At 40.0% G+C, this 16145-nt stretch overlaps 1 protein-coding gene across 1 annotated transcript; it reads right to left on the bottom strand.

The window, feature by feature from the left end:
* Positions 1-3171: 3171 nt before the first annotated feature.
* On the bottom strand, positions 3172-14596 carry laptm4b (lysosomal protein transmembrane 4 beta). The gene is made up of 7 exons (XM_079570517.1): positions 14332-14596; positions 13244-13361; positions 11638-11711; positions 11433-11555; positions 11156-11254; positions 8768-8863; positions 3172-4670 (listed from the first exon to the last, which is right to left on the bottom strand). Exons 1-7 carry the CDS (start codon positions 14422-14424, stop codon positions 4596-4598), a joined length of 678 nt encoding a protein of 225 aa, XP_079426643.1. The 5' UTR covers positions 14425-14596; the 3' UTR covers positions 3172-4595.
* Between the last annotated feature and the right edge of the window lie 1549 nt (positions 14597-16145).

Genomic DNA, 16145 nt, shown 5'->3' with positions numbered 1-16145 from the left:
ATATTTAAGCTGTTTTCTGAATTCCAGTTAAATTGGATGAGCTTGCGCTTCCTCAAACCGCTCACGTGCAGTGCAGCAAATGCCCAGAGGCAAATGAGGACCGCTACATATCTAACAGTTGCACAATCAAATTTACACATGTGAACAAGCAGGACTATAAATAGAGGGGACTCTGCTGCAGGATATTTAATAATACCCATGCATTTATATGATGTGCCACTGTACACAGAACAAAGCATGACAGTCACTGGACATCAATACCTAATTTAAGTTGCCCATTTCTTTAAAATGTAATATTGCAGGTCCAGAAATGGCTTTAAAATAGCTGGAAGAATAAGAGGAGACACTACACTTTTAATATGCTCACTTAATACAATATTGATCATGAATCACAGCGTATAACCCATAACATTTTGCCAAGTTTGACTTTGTAGAGGAGAGAAACATTAAAATGAGAAAGGGCCTTTGCTTTTTTCCCACCCGGTGAGCTGTGTCATAATTATAGTATTCAAAATAAGGCAGTAGAACCACTGGTGCTGAATGCTGATGATATAGTAGAAGTAGAATAACCAATGATGTAGAGTAGAATAATACAAAAGGCATCATATACTGAATGCTTTAAACTGTACTAAAAGCTTTTTCAGTGTTTGTCATTTCTTTCTATGGATCTAAAAGATGCCTTATGTGATCTGATTTAGTAAATGTCTCTTGCTTTTACTAAAGTACCTAAGGACATTACACTGAAGTCCAGTCTTTATTCCTCTTGTACATCTCCAAAAGTAGTGCATATTGATACCCTGTATGAAAATGTTCTTTCCATTGAGGTCAAAGCTTGTCTGCCCATGGGATTCATGTTGTTCGACTTTGTCTGTCTTACATTTAGGACATCAAATGATCAAACAGCTCTAATTTGACCCACTTTAAAAAAAAAATTCCTGTCATGTTTCGTCCCTGCGCGGGGAAAGTAGGTGAGCCTGTCTGGTAACGTGGCGCCCAGAGTGGTGCCAGCAGCCACCATTTTGAGGCATCAGAGTAAATCCTTGCTGATCTGCCTGTCTGCTCATCCCTTTGAGGCCGAGGGAGAGATGCTGAATCTGCAGATGACACTCGGGAAACATTGCTGTGGGTTTTACAGACTTCACAGACTGTTCTCAACAATTGTGGAACATACTGTATCTTTTTTATGACTAAACGGGCGGCAGTGGTGCAGTTGGTAGAGCGAATCGTGATTGGAAGGTCAGGGGTTGGAATCCTAGCTCCTGAAGATGCACACTGTCGTCGTGTCCTTGGGCAAGACACTACACCCTCCGTGCCTCCAGTGTCTGTGTACATTGGTGAATGAATAAGAGTGTGAATGGGTGACTGGTTCATTGCTGTAAAAGCGCTTTGATCACTCTTTATATGCTCACTCTTTATATGCTCTCCTTGACCTATAACTGACTGCTCACATTACAATATAAACCTGAATATTTTTATATGATATAAATATGTAGCTGATGAGGATCTTCTGTTAAGTGTGCAGTGCTCCACAAACTCAGAGCAGTGATTCTCAAATGGTGATAGTACTTTTGGCTTCTTCAGGTGGAAGTACTTAAAGTTTAATCAAACATCATTGCAGTTATGCTTTAGTATTTCTTATAAGGTAGTGTTTTCGGGTTGAGATATGGCTATCATTGTTACTCCCAGTGTAGCCATAATTTTGTCCAATTTAGGCACGGTTTAGTCCTGATTTAATTTTGATCTAGGCACAGTGGTACATGGAAGAGACATCACTCAATAAAGAATATTTCCTGGGAGCAATTTGGCTGTGTGGATCTTTTTCTATGTTCATTTAATAGGTTTTCCAGAACGCCTATTTGCTTTAAAGGAACAGGCCCATAGCTGGGGTGAAGTTAGAAGCGACCAAGCTCTTCCACGGGCACAAAGACCAGACAGGTACGCATCAACTCGTCTAAGCTCAGGTAAGAACATATCTCAGTATGGAAAAACGGTGGCCTGTTCCTTTAAGGACATCTTTTTGATCTATACCTTTCAAGTCCCATCATTACATACAATTATCTCTAATTGAAATGCATAAAGACTTTAAATTGCAGATGACCTTTAGTGCTAGCCCGTAGCCCGCGTCCCATCAGTGGCACATGACGACATACCACATTTCAAAAACCACTGCTCTATAGGTTTTCCATAAATCCAAGCGAGTCATTCATCCTCATTAGTCTTTTCCACAGAGTAGGAAAGCTTGTGAACGTGTGGCTTGATGCACTTCTTAGCAGTAAAAGAAATATGGACAAAACGTGGTTCAGTAAAAAGAGTTCCCATAATAATTTCATAGTTTTATTATTAAGATTTGAAGACATTATTTCATGCAGATCCAACAAGATTTGAGTAAACAGACAGTGGTGGATTTAATTTCAAAAAGACACAAGCCTGCCTCCTTTCTCTCCCTCTCAGTAGGCCCAACCCAGATCCACTCTGCAGTAGGTCCCTGTAACAGCATACGGCCTATTTCACCAGTACAAAGGAGGCTGAGGCTTCAGAAATACCCTTACAGACAGCGGTTTGTTTCTAGGAGTTGGTTCTGGCTGAACAAAGTGCGGTTTTGTTGGATTTGCAGAAGCGCCGGGTTCACAGGAACAATGACAAAGGGGTACAGCATCAACTACCACGTTAGTATTGAATGGAAAAGGATTGATTTTTACACTTACATTTGCATAGAAAGAATACCACATGTTAATACCTTCATGGTTACATCTACATAGGAATTAACGGATTATGAGCAGGGCTGCACAAGTTGTCACAAATTATCATGGCTGACATGAGAGAAAATCCATGCAGTATATCCAGAAACTAAATGTATCTGAGTAATGCTAATGTTAAAGGCCCTATACCTGATATTCTTCTTCTTGTTGTCCTTCAGTATATTGTAAAAGCGGACAATAATAAAGATTTTGTTTACATATTAAGACAGTATCTCTCTCTGAAGGATGCACAATGTGCTTGAACTCATTCAAGAATATGAATGTTAGAAATGTGAGCAAGGTTAGGGCAGGTGTAGGGCCTTTAAGTAAATCACAGATACACTTTTCTAATATTTGCCTTTTAAAATGTACCCCATTTAAAAGTGTGAAATTTCTGACTAATGAAAACTAATGAAAAATCTCCTTTCTCATTTCGTGCAGCCCTAGTTAAGCATTATCTAATCCCAGTATAGCTCTAATGACTGTAATAGGTCCCTACAGAAAAACAGTCAGGCTTTCTCTTGTACTACTAAGCATCAATTGATTTGTGCTACTGTGCTAAGCTCAATCAATGCTTTAAAAATCCTATGTTCTTTTTCCAAAGGGGCACGGAAAGTATCACATCGTCACGGCGTATATGCAAAAGAACTACGAACACGAGATGCAACCTTCCCATTCATCTTATAGCACGCACTCAACGACTAGTTCAGCAGCGTGTCATACTGTCTTTTGGAGGAAAATCCAGCTAAGTCAAATCAATGACATTAAATGTAAGTAATAAAAAAACATGTAAAGACAATCAACACTGCAGGAACAAGGACAAGAACGCCACAGAAAGAGCACTACCAGATTTGAATCGGTTATGACGTTTGTACTTTGTTATAAGTGCTTCAGAGGATGATTATTCATGGAAGTCGATTGGAAAAGGTTTTCACTAATACACACACCACATATAAAATACAAAAGGAAGACGAGCTTCTATTGGTCGGGTCGATTTCAGGCGGGATGCGACAATGCACTCGAGTCACCATTTAATTCTAGCTGTGCTTTTAACAGAGACGAGGTTAAAAAGGCGACAATTAATAGCAATAAACTCGACAATTTAAATGGCTGGAAAATAGCAAATGTAAATGCTTGCAATTCTTCTTCTTTGCTTTACATAACCCCATGTTCACATAAAGATATGGCTCATTACGTTTAATTTAATACAATTACAATCCTCTGAGCGATTTACCTTGTAGAACAAATGAACAATAAACGACCTGAACTTTGATTTCGCGCCAATTTACAACGTGGAAAAGCCTAGACACTGTTTTTGCATTGCCACATCCCTACTTTTCTGCATCACACCATTACACATTTATATTACGTCACTGTATACATGACACCTTCGGCATCTCTTCTTTTTTCCCTTTTCACTGTTATACAAAAGTCATACAAAAATACCCCAACTTTACATTCGATTAAGGAATTTCTCAATATCTGAAAAAAAAAAAAGTGCTCTTGCGTAACCATTTACTCTCACGCACACGCGCTCTCAGGTAGTTTATCGATGAAGACAACAGGATTCACAGTATCAGGAGTCGTAGTAACAGTTGGTGGCCACATGGTGCACTTTTCGGTCGGAGAAAAGTGTGGAATTTTTGTCTTTTAAGTCAGTCATTCTGCCACAACAACCAGGAAATGTCACGTGATTTCAGAGTTTAGGATTTAGGGCTCCCCCGGAAATGTCCTTTTCCCTTAAATTGAGCATGAACCACTCGGAGTGTGGGACAGCCGAGGAGGCGGACGAGGGAGGAGAATAGGGAGGAGGTGGCGGGACGTTCAGAGGATGAGCAGCAGTGAAGTAGGTGGCGTTCATGCCTCCATATACTGCGGCGGGGGCTCCTTGGGCGGGATGGCAATAGCCTCCTCGTACGGGGGAAGCAGGACCTGAAACCAAGCAGCAAGAAATAGGTTAGTCGTTTGTTATGGTCTAATAAAAGTGTGCAGGCTGACTTCCAACTCGCTCTGACTGAGACCATTCATCACAGAGTTACATAGAGGAGCATGAAGTCTCTTGCCTAAAGACACATGAGTGTGCTGGTTTCGCTGAGATTGTTCTGTCAAACTAAGTTAGCCCTGGTTAGTGTAGTGTTAGATTTTACCGTAAAAACAAATGATTTTTTTTTGTAATTTGACAAACGATGAAAAACAGAGCAATACAGCTGTAAGTGAGTTGTGGTCTAAACTCATTTGTAACTTTCCTAACACGTTTCTAACACCCCAATTCTTCACCGGGATGAGTTTGTAAGCTCGTTTTACAACTTTCAGAGAGCGAAGTGGATCAACTACCCCGCAGGTTTATTTTTAGATACACAGTACAGTGTTTTGTTTTTCTCAAAAATGTCTGCATTTGAGGAGGACATTTTTTCTTTGTGATTTGACAATAAATAAATGGGTACAGGGTTTTGGACCTCTTACCCCCTGCCTTAACTAAGTGCATTTTCTCCAGTTTGGCTTTACCCAAATCTAACAGTTTTTTGATTCTAACTCACAGCCTATAGGCCAGGGTAACGCATCATTTGAAAGCTTAGACCTACAAAACTGATCGTGACTTTTTTGTTGCCGCATTTTCGTCACATTTTTAAGTCAGTCTTTTTTTAATCTGTTTTTTGTCATTTTTTTGTTGCTTTCCTCTTCGCTTTTTTTCCTTGCTTTCTATCACCTTTTCATTGTATTATTGTTGCTTTTCTGGCACATTTTTGTTGCAATTTTGTCACTTTTTTTGTGGCTCTTTTTTTGCTTTTCATCACTTTTTAATCGTGCTTTTGTCTTTTGCTAATCGTGTTTTTGTCTCTCTTTTGTTGTATTTTCATCCTCGTTTTCGTTGCTTTGTTCAAGAAGCTTTTACATTTGGGAAACTGGAGAAAATGTGCTCAGTTCAGGGGGGGTTCAGAGGTTAAAACACCAAATGGCAAAAGATGTGACCAGTTTATAATTTTTCATGTTGCATCTTCATGAATTAACGAAGCACGTTGATGTCTGTTGTTACTAATACATAGACAGATGTTAGAGACGTGTAAAGAAGATACTTGTAGTAAACGTGTATGAGAAAGGCCTCTTTACAAACACTCATATCGTCCTCCGCATCCGGTGCCTTTCTCTGCTCTTTACAGCAGACTTTAGGCCGCTCTAATTGCTGCAGGCATGACCAGTGACAAGGATAGCACACGCACGGACTCCAAATGGTGTTATAAAACCAGCGCTCATTCAGGGTGAGTACACAGCGCGAGGGAGAGAGAGAATATGCTCAGAGGGAGAGAATAGCCAAACGGTCAGAGAGGCCCGGAGAGCACATCACAGCCAGAATTTGAAACGGAGTGGACACAGGCAGACAATTATGTAACTAACTGTGTTCAGAAGAAGAGAGTGTATATAAATATATATCTAAAGAGGAGGAGGGTGGGACAGCGCATTTTAATAGCATTTATATAAAAGCAACAACAGATTAGGCAGCTGGGGACTTGATGTCCGAGGTCGCTGAAAGCCATTTAGACACACTGCCTGCTTTCGAAGACGGGAAATAGATGGAGCACTCTTTTCATTTAGTGGTGAAATGCTCTGAATAAACCATCTGCTCGGAAATCTACACAAGTGAGAGGGGTTTATCCGGCTTGGATACTTGTTGGATTATTGCACGTTGACAGACATTCATAATTATAGCGCATACAGCTGGAGATAAACTAAACTACTGGTTACTTTTTTGTTGCTTGCAAAAGATGAATAAGGGTGTATTTTCTTTACGCATTTACGTTTGATTTTTTTTAAATCTGTTGCTACCGCTTTCTGGTGTATGGGTTTTATCTGATGCCCTCCCAGATGCAGCATTTTTACATTTGTATGGGAACAGCATAGAGCACACTGATCCTGTTTGTTCCTAATTCATTCAACACAGCACTGCAACTAACTGTTGGTGTTTTGTACTTTCTTTTGCTAAATTTGGTTGGGCTTTGATTGACTTGATTGATGTACCGTATTTTCCGGACTATAAGTCACACTTTTTTCCCCATAATTTGGTGAGGGGTGTGACTTATACTCAGGTGCGACTTATATATCAAAATATGCAATTTCACATGTTTGTTATTTTCACACTGACAGCCGCTAGAGGGCGCTCTAGGCTTGTGTACCAGTATCTGCTACTCCTGTACCACTGAAAATTAAAAAAAAAAAAAAAAAACGGTAATCAAGCGGCAGAGAGAAAGTGTAGCGTGAGCGAGAAACTTGTGAGGGACTGGCGAAAAGGGGAGGTTACTCTTACTGCAATGAAGAAAACAAAAAAGCTAATCACGGGCTACAAGCTAGATGGCCATAGCTAGAGGAATGAGTTTGCAAATGGCTGCTCGAACAACGTGTTGCCGGGAGAGGCTTGTCAACAGTGCAGTTACGCCTCCATGCCCAGGTAGATGCCCAGGTAGATGCCAAGGCTGGTGCGACTTATACTCAGAGCGACTTATATATGTTTTTTCTTCCTTATTATGCATTATTTGGCTGGTGAGACTTTTACTCCAGAGCAACTTATATATGTTTTTCTTCTTCAGTATGCATATTTTTGGTTGGTGCGACTTATAGTCCGGAAAAGGTGGTATGTGGAGAAAAAACTGAAAAAGATAAATGAAAATTTAGTTTTTAGATTAGTGCCTGGTTACACTACACTGTCGCGGCATAGAGTCTTTACAAGTAATTACATTTTCGTGTATTGTGTAACCGCATCGGACCTTTATGTAAGTTTGGTGACCTACGCAGTTCACGAGATGCTTTATAATTTCTTACACTGTGCATTTAGACAGAGCAAAGCTGTTGTAATGCTTGTGCGGCTTACAGTCTGGCGAACAATTAGCCGACCCGCGTCCATATGCTTCACAATATGGAATTAAACCATGATCTAATGTTGATGTCAGGGTTGAGTTTCATAAGGTGAGCGCAGTTGACGGCACAAGGACAAAGGAGGATGAACGGCACGTATTTGAGACAGATTAATGTCTTACGTATCTGTGGAGGATTACTGCAGGACAACACATGGAAACACTGACTACAGTAAAGCTCCTCTAACCTGTGAGTCACCGCTGAGGGGGGCAGAGAGAAGGCAGCAGCGGGACGTTTTTCAGACTCAATATCAATTATCCTTAAATTAGCAAGGAAGGAGACTCGCTGAACACTACCCTTTAAAATATGAGCGGTGTGAAGACAGCCGAGGCACTCTTTACAGCGAAACAATTACAAGAATCCATTTTACACCTGGACAAGTCTGCATGTTTCGCTGGTGTGGTGTCATTGTCAGAGCATAATTTATTCTTAACTCAGAAACAGTGATTGCCAGGTCACAGTGCATGCTTTACTGTTGTATTTTGTTCCTTTGTTTCATTGCTCTCAAAACTCCCTCCACATACGTGGTAACAGTGACTCGTCAGATCATGTACAGGACAATATAGAACAATATAGAACTACTGCATGTCTAGGATCCACAATTATGAAGCACTAATGACTGATATGTGTAGGATTTTTTAATATTATGCCATTCACTGTATTTCATTTAAAGCATATGACATCTTGAATAATACTTTCCTTTCCTTTATTGGTTTATTTGGAGAGGACAGTGAACAGTAATGAACAATTTGTGTGAATCTGCCACATCTGAAGTCCTCATTTAAGACAATAAACAATAAATATAATTATGGATTAAAATTCTACACATAGCATTTCCAATCAAACTGTGGTAAGCCTCTTTCAACCAGTGATAATCAATGTTCATGAACAACATCTATTGTTCAGTTTCCACTTTCGACAGGAAGCTACACGGCTGCTCTATGAGCTCCAACTTGAATAAACTCTCATGACTAGGCCTTACCTTGTACATTTAGTGGTATCAACTCAGTGAACTGCAATAACAAGTGTAAATATCTGCTGTTAAAAGTGTTGACTGAGTGCATGGGGTGTTGTTATGTTGTAAAGGTAAGGGCATTTTTGCTTTTGTTGAGTGTAGGACGCACCGTTGTGTCGTTGGTGGTGACATAGACCAGGACCTCGGTGGTTCCCCGGCCGCTCACGTATCTGTAGCAGTTCCACACGCAGCAGATCAGGTAGGCCTGTTCAGAGAGAGACACAGCACATGAACGACCTTCTGAGAAACACGTCGCCACCACTTTTCTTTATTACCAGGGTCACCTGCTGTGACTTCACCCATTCATCAATGTCACACATGCTTACGACAGAGAGGATTCATGCAGTGACGTGGAGGTCCAGTAGGACTTCTCACCCAGCTTACAGTCAGTGAAGGAGAGGGTGACGGAAATTTCAATATAAATACATGAAGGAAGATAATGCTGGAAATACCAAATTATGTAAAAGTAGGAATGGAACCCAAAGTGCTTCACACAGGGGATTTGCACACCTAAAATTTGTAGGTCTCTTTCAATGAGATATATAAACCATTTGACCAAAAAAATCATTGAAACGTATAAATGTGTTTGACGAATAAAGAAAATTGCTCAGTTGTTCAGTATAGGGACATTGTATAAAGTAGTTTATATGTTTTAGTCTGTATTCAGTCATTTGTGTTTCCAATTGAACATATTTCAGATGCTTCTCGACTCTACCATGAGAGATTTCCGCCTGGCGTCTGATCAGGCACGTTCTTGCGCAGGAAGCCAGAGAGGAGGTTTAAGGTTTGCCTCACTGGGCAAAAGGAACAGGGGGGTCATTGTGTTTGTGTGTGAAGGAGCCTGCTGAGCCCACGCTTGTGCCAACTCCATAGAGCCGGCCAACCGCAGCAGCGCCGCGGTCCGCCCTGCCAGCCAATCGCAGAGCCATCTGCCATGTCTGACCTCTGCATCGGGGAGAGCTGAGGTCGACACAACCTGGACTTATTGCGCTGCACGGCCTTTCACAGCGCATTTCGAATTGGAGCGCGCTGTCTACCTCTTTCTCGTCACTGCCCTTACGTAATTTTATAAACCAAACTTTATCCCTGAATCACAGAATAATCTCGATGGAGAGGAAACAATTCTTTCTGCTATGTGATTTCAATTAGATATGCAATTTACATTTAAACTAAAAAGATCAATCTCAATCATCAACATCAACAAACATCGGCATCCAAGTTTAAGAAATGTCCAGCTGATTTGATTTTATCTGTACATGATTAATCTTTACGGACATGAATTTATTACTTTCCAGAGGACGTTTTACTATTCAAGAATCTAAATATTATACATTTTGTTTTGAATTGGCCTGGTATACAAGAACTATTGCAGTTTGGGAGCACTGTATGTCTTCCAGTGGCTGCTCCCCCAGAGAAATGCCTCGCTCTGGCCTGTGAAGTCTGCTGCAAACGCGTCCTCTGAGCTCAAAGGAGAACGCACTTGATTTGATTGTACAGATGACTGAAACTTTGTGTCCCCTCTCGTTCCCCTGCCCCAGAGCAGAGCTGCGCTGGCGGACTCATCCATGCATTAAGAGGCATTAGCCTGACAGGGGTTGGTTTCCTGTTGTCCCTGACCCACTGCTCTGCGCCTCTATGATAACCTCATGAAGAGCGCCGGCAATGGGCGAGCTCATAGATTTCACTGTCAAGGCCATATGCTTTGCACAGCTGTTAAACCTGTACAAAATACTTCCAACATACGGTAGTTAACAATGATATGAAACTAGAGTAAAAGAGTTGTGCTATACGCAGTTGATGAATGTACCGGCCTATGGATGAGTTTCAGTCACATTACTTTTTTTTTTACTGCTATGCCCTTTTCACAACTTTCCACTGTTCAAAAGATAGAATCTGACGTTTTCAGTTCTTAGTTATGCCAAGAGTCCTCACATTTCACTTTCGCTTGTGTGAGGAACTGGTTGGTGGTGGTTTAAGGGTCATTTGGCGCAGTTCTGGACCCCAAAAGTGCATACATAATGTACAAAGCTACCACCACTGAGATTGGAATGAATATCCCTTGTGAAGCACTTTGGGGTGAAAAGCACTATATGAATAAAATTCCTTTTCTTTCATTAATTGACTTGGATGCCTTTTACTAAAAGATGCATAAACTCAAATACAAAATGTTTTTTATTGCAAATGAAATAGAACATTCTAAAATATAAAATACTTGCTGAACTTTAAAAATATTGAAACTGTAATCTACAGCTTCAGTCAAGTCAACATATGAGCAAGTTGACTTGACTTGAATTTAAGTCATGTCATATTTGATGCGCTTTGCACTTTGTATGTAAATATATCCAACCAATCACTCGCTCATACCTGAAACACCCATAACACCCATAACAGCATTGGCTATTTTTAATCACATGCACATTGTATCTCAGAAGTCACTCTCTGACATTCTTATCTCTTACCCAGTGTTGACTAAAACCATAGTTATCTTTGTTCTTACCTTAAAGGTTAGGATGCAGCCAATGAAAAGCAGAACTGCAAAAACTAGGCACATGTTGTTGGTGGACATGATGTCCTCTTTGTAAGGGAATGTCCCCGGCTGAAAGCACAGAAATACAAAGGCAAACAAATTTAATGTGGCTATAAATAAAACTAGGTTACCCAGAACAAAACAGAACACTTGACTCTTTGAACAATATACTACAATGGAGCTTCCCCAAAGATTATTCCAATTACTTGTGATGTTTTTAATTGTGAAACCAAGAAATCACTCTTACCAACTGCTGAAGATAGTCCTGCACTGTGTTGGGATAGACCACCACGCTAATGGCTACCAGTGTGTTAAGGGCAAAGTCAAAGATTTGGTAGCAGAAGAAAGGGATTATCCAAGCAGCATGTTGCTATAAAGAAAAAAAAATACACATGCTGTTAATTATGGAGCAGTTATTACATGTTTAGCTGTTACAAAATGTGTTTTTTTACCTTGTAAGCCCCATAGGTTGCCATGCCACATATAAGGATCATGAGGAGGGATATAGCAGTGGCTATACAGATATCTGAAAACAGACAAACAGCCGTGAGTCAGACACATCAACAAAACAACACTTGACATAACTTTAAGACCAGACTTAATTCAACGGTTTTATACTACAAGCACCTTGAGTAACATCATTGACTATTTTTAGCTCGCAATCTGCTCGGAGAAAGCGTGACCACCCGATGGCTAATTGTTATGCAAGGCTAAGGCTAAATTTGACATAATATAACACCTCTTGTATTCACATTACAGCCATGACCGCCGGGACACTTGTCAAGAGAGGCAGAGTTGACAAGGACAAACTGTCTCTGAAAACTACAGATAATAAAGAGTGCAATTCGTTTAGATTTGGCCATGCAGGGGAGTTGGTCACCGAGAGACTTGCCACATACTGTAATCACATCGTTGAACTGGTGTAAATCTGGACAGGTGTAGGGCAGTTTTTTTTTTGATCATTTTGGTGTGGACCCTGATTATTGTAAGGATTGTGTGTCTAAACCAAAGAAACAAAGTTCACTCACTAAAACACGATATGATTGGTCTTGGTCAATTCTTCTTGGGAGAACTGAGCACCTCGTGGCTCAACAGACACTTATCTAGAAGAGTCTCAGAGTCTACATCTTGACCATTGCAAGACCCTGTAGAATCAGTGCTTTGACAGAAGTCTATTTTATCCATTATTGCCACTTCGTCTATGTGCACTTCAAAATGTTTAAATAAAAAAATATATATTCTGGATGAACACGTAACAATATGTTAACTCATGGCACAACAAATGCAATACAAGCAACGCTTACGTGCGCATTTGCACAAACCACGCACTATCGGAGCCAACAAACAGACGGGAGGGGGTTGGTCAAGATGGCTGCTTTAATCTGCTGGAGATTGAGAGGAGTTTTTAATCAGAGGCGGCAGTGATGGTACACGCTGTGACAATAATGACAGTGGCTCGAGGGAAACACACGCACTCAGATGTTTCCTGCAGCAGCGGCCGAGTCAGCGCGGGCTGTGCTGAGAGCAGCAGTCTGAGGCAGCAAACGCAAGACCAGACTCAGCTCTGTCACAGGGTTTGAACATGGTGAAGAAACGGCTGATATGCATGGAAATGCTTTACAAGACATTCTTCTGTTTATTTCTCTCCTTTACATATTGTTAACCACACAGTATGGCATTATACAAATCACCCAAAATACTGCACTTTACACCCAAGGTAACAATAACCATCATAAATGAAAATGCATTTCCTCAGCTATTCAATAAACTACCAGTGTTTCCCACTGTAATGTTATGGTATCTAACTCCTAACGATGTCATGGCTTATAAAGGAAATCCACAACAAAAGCACAAAAGCAATGATTCAGAATATATTCATCCACGGACAAGTCAACTACAGCTTGCCTAAGCACCGTTTGCACGATCTTTCTCCCTGCTCCATTTCCTTTGTGTATTCTAATACAACCAGAAGACACACACAACTGTAGGTTTCAGCTAGTCTGTAATTTTCCTGAAGCCCAAACTGTAAGTTAGACGATAGGTTCAGGTTGCACTCACTTGCATCGTCCATCACGTCTATGTCCGTGCCGAGCTCGGAGCTGGTCAGATGGTACCGATACTGAACTGGGTCATTGAGCGCTGACAATAAGATGAGTAAGACCACTGCATTGATGAGCTGAAACAAATAAAACATTTATTACCGTTATTGCAAAAGACAACTGCTTATTGAAAAAACAAAAGTTATATTTAGGTTTTTCCACTTTTGTGGCTAAAGTTACAAATTTAATTGTTGCAATAAAAGCAGAGTTTTGCTATCTTTTTTGTCATTCTATCCAAATATATCCTATTTCAATTATTTGTTTGTTTAACTTTAAAACCTTTAATTCAAGACGCATGTTATTATATAGAAATGTACATTGTTTTCAACACATTAAGATGTGTAGTAGTTTTCCATCTTTATGACTCATACTGTCCATTAGTTCGTGGAAAATGAAGAGACTGTGTAACTCAGTGAAGGTCAAGGATTTATGAGGCTTATCGGACTATGTTTAAAAGTCCAGGTTATCCTGCGCACAGAAATGGAGGCTACTGCTATATTAAGCCAACTTCCCCTATATGTGACATAGATGCTTTTGAATAGAAACATTTGGGTAATGTATTTTATAGCAACTTAACAATGGCTTCTAGTGACACTATTGAAAATGGAAGTGAGATTCAGGCACAATACTAAGATAAAGGCAAAAATAGTAAAAGCCTAGGGCTGGTGCTTAAGCCTAAATATAGCCTACTCTCAAAACATAAGTATATAATGGTTTTGTAGCTGGATATTAAATAGACTATTGTAGGAAGCCTATTTGAATGATAAAAACAATACTTTATAACATGATAAGCAAAGAAGCATCTATGTCAAGTATTCAGTAACACAATCAGCAAATAAAATACACTAAATGATATGTATAGATGGATTATTTACTAAAGAAATTGCCATTAATGAACTACACTGGTCAAAGGGTTGGGGGGAAACAAACAACAAGGCAAAGAATAGAAACGGTCTGGGCTCTGTTGACGCCTATATCTGCAGGCGCATTTGATCATTACTGCTGTATTTTCATCTTATATTTATTATGAGACATATTTCCACTCACCATGTACCATATTCCCAGGATAATGGTGCCCGTCCGGACATGGCAGCAGAGGCAGCAGCTCGTCGAGTACCACCGGTCCCACGGCGAAAACATGGTGAATCCCGCAGATAAAAATAATAAAACTCACCTATTTCATGAATGCTGTCTAAATCGAGTTGAATACGAGGCTATTTTTTGTACAAACAAAGCGGCGAGCTGACGGCTGTGGTTGGTGCTAGAAGGAGCGACACATTAGGGCCGACGGTGGTTCCGCGAAGTGCAGGAGTCCCTCAAACAGCAGCTTAATCTGGCTCATCCTGCGTCACGTGACCAGGAGGATTGGGACCAATGACCGCACACGGATGCAAAATGCATCACAAACAGACTAACACATGGAGGAAGGAACTAGATCATTTTAGTTAAAATATATAATGAAAAATAGACACTAATTTTCTTTTAAAGCATTGTGAAAGGTGGTAGTACATTAGGCTAGATATAGAGCATAGAGGGCAGCATTAAAGGCCCTAAGAGGCAGGCAAGTTTATTTGGTAAATTTCCCAACGGGGAACAAAACTCAAGGGCCAATTAAAAGAGGGGTCTGGGAGTCATCCCCCCAGACATTTCAGGAAATGAAAATATTTTAGAGTTTTGTGAAACTAGGCCTCTTCCTCAAAATCATCTTCAGAAGATTTAGGCTGCTGTGTTTAACCTTGGGTCATAGCCAACTTGAATTTGTCCATTTGTGAAATAAAATCTGTTTTGTGCTCTTGCCTATATTCCAAAAGCATACATTTGTTAAAAAAGTCACGAGTGCTGTGCATCCAATTATGAAGCATTGATTGTGAACTGCTGCTGTTGTTTATATCTTGCATACACCTTTGGACCTTTTACTTGGATCCATACCCATAAATCCATAAAATAAACTATTTTGAAATAGCTTCTATGAGTCTATGAGTTTTCTTTTTTGTCTGAAATCATTCTAAGAACTCCCTGCAAAATGCTCAGCTATTCCCAGGAGTCCTTGTGCCCTTGTTGCCTCCTGAAAGATGTAAAATGTGTGTATAATGTTGGAAAAGCATGAGGAAAAATAAGGTGTACAGGGCCTTTAAAATGATACTGATCAGCACTCTGCTTTTGATCATCTTTGTGGCTAACTTGTTTCCACATGTAAGAAGCACATATTATTTTTTTTAACCTTATTTCTTAATGAATTGTTGGTTATTTTCTTCTAAAATATTACTGTGATTATGTTTTTAGTTGGCTTTAGTCTCAGTCTTCACTGATTGCTTAACTTGTAAATGCACTCCAAACAAATATATTTTCCTGTAAACAAATGACCAAATCAACATGTCATTATAGGATTTTGTTTGTTTATGTCTTTTGAACCTTCAGACGGCAATGACACCAATCTTTGTTTGTCAGCGTGTTGCCTGTCAAGAGTCCAGCCCTGACAGATGGGCTTTTAAAGCTCTGGTGGGTGGACAGCATCACAACAAGGGATTTTCTGCATCTGCGGTGAGTCCAGTTCACTCTGTCCCATGAACATATGAAAAAACATTTTAATCAGATTGTATATGTGGATAGTCATTATAATAAGGGTGTAATGCTCAAGATCTTCTAGTTCAGGGGTAAATTAATTTAAGCAGTAAATTAAACGAGTAGTTACATGTTTCATTTCTACAGATGCTACTTTTGGAGTAATTTCCAAACCCACCCACTCATAACATAACAATTCAAACACAAATTCTCATCAGTTTTGGACAAAATACTTTCTGTAACAGCAAATCTTTTTTGTTAAGCTGTACCGTAAATGCAATCCCCTTTGGCTTTAGAAA

Source organism: Gobius niger (genome assembly GCF_951799975.1).
Source record: "Gobius niger genome assembly, chromosome: 14".
Lineage (NCBI taxonomy): Eukaryota > Metazoa > Chordata > Actinopteri > Gobiiformes > Gobiidae > Gobius > Gobius niger.
This window is presented reverse-complemented; position numbering and strand designations above follow the sequence as displayed.

Bases quoted from the DNA above. Each gene is read 5' to 3' on its own strand.
- laptm4b (XM_079570517.1), bottom strand. From the start codon at position 14,424: ATGTTTTCGCCGTGGGACCGGTGGTACTCGACGAGCTGCTGCCTCTGC. The intron at 11,712-13,243 runs GTGAGTGCAACC...GTCTGTTTTCAG, and splicing joins AGACGTGATGGACGATGCAA to ATATCTGTATAGCCACTGCT. The intron at 11,556-11,637 runs GTAAAAAAACAC...TTTTCTTTATAG, and splicing joins CAACCTATGGGGCTTACAAG to CAACATGCTGCTTGGATAAT.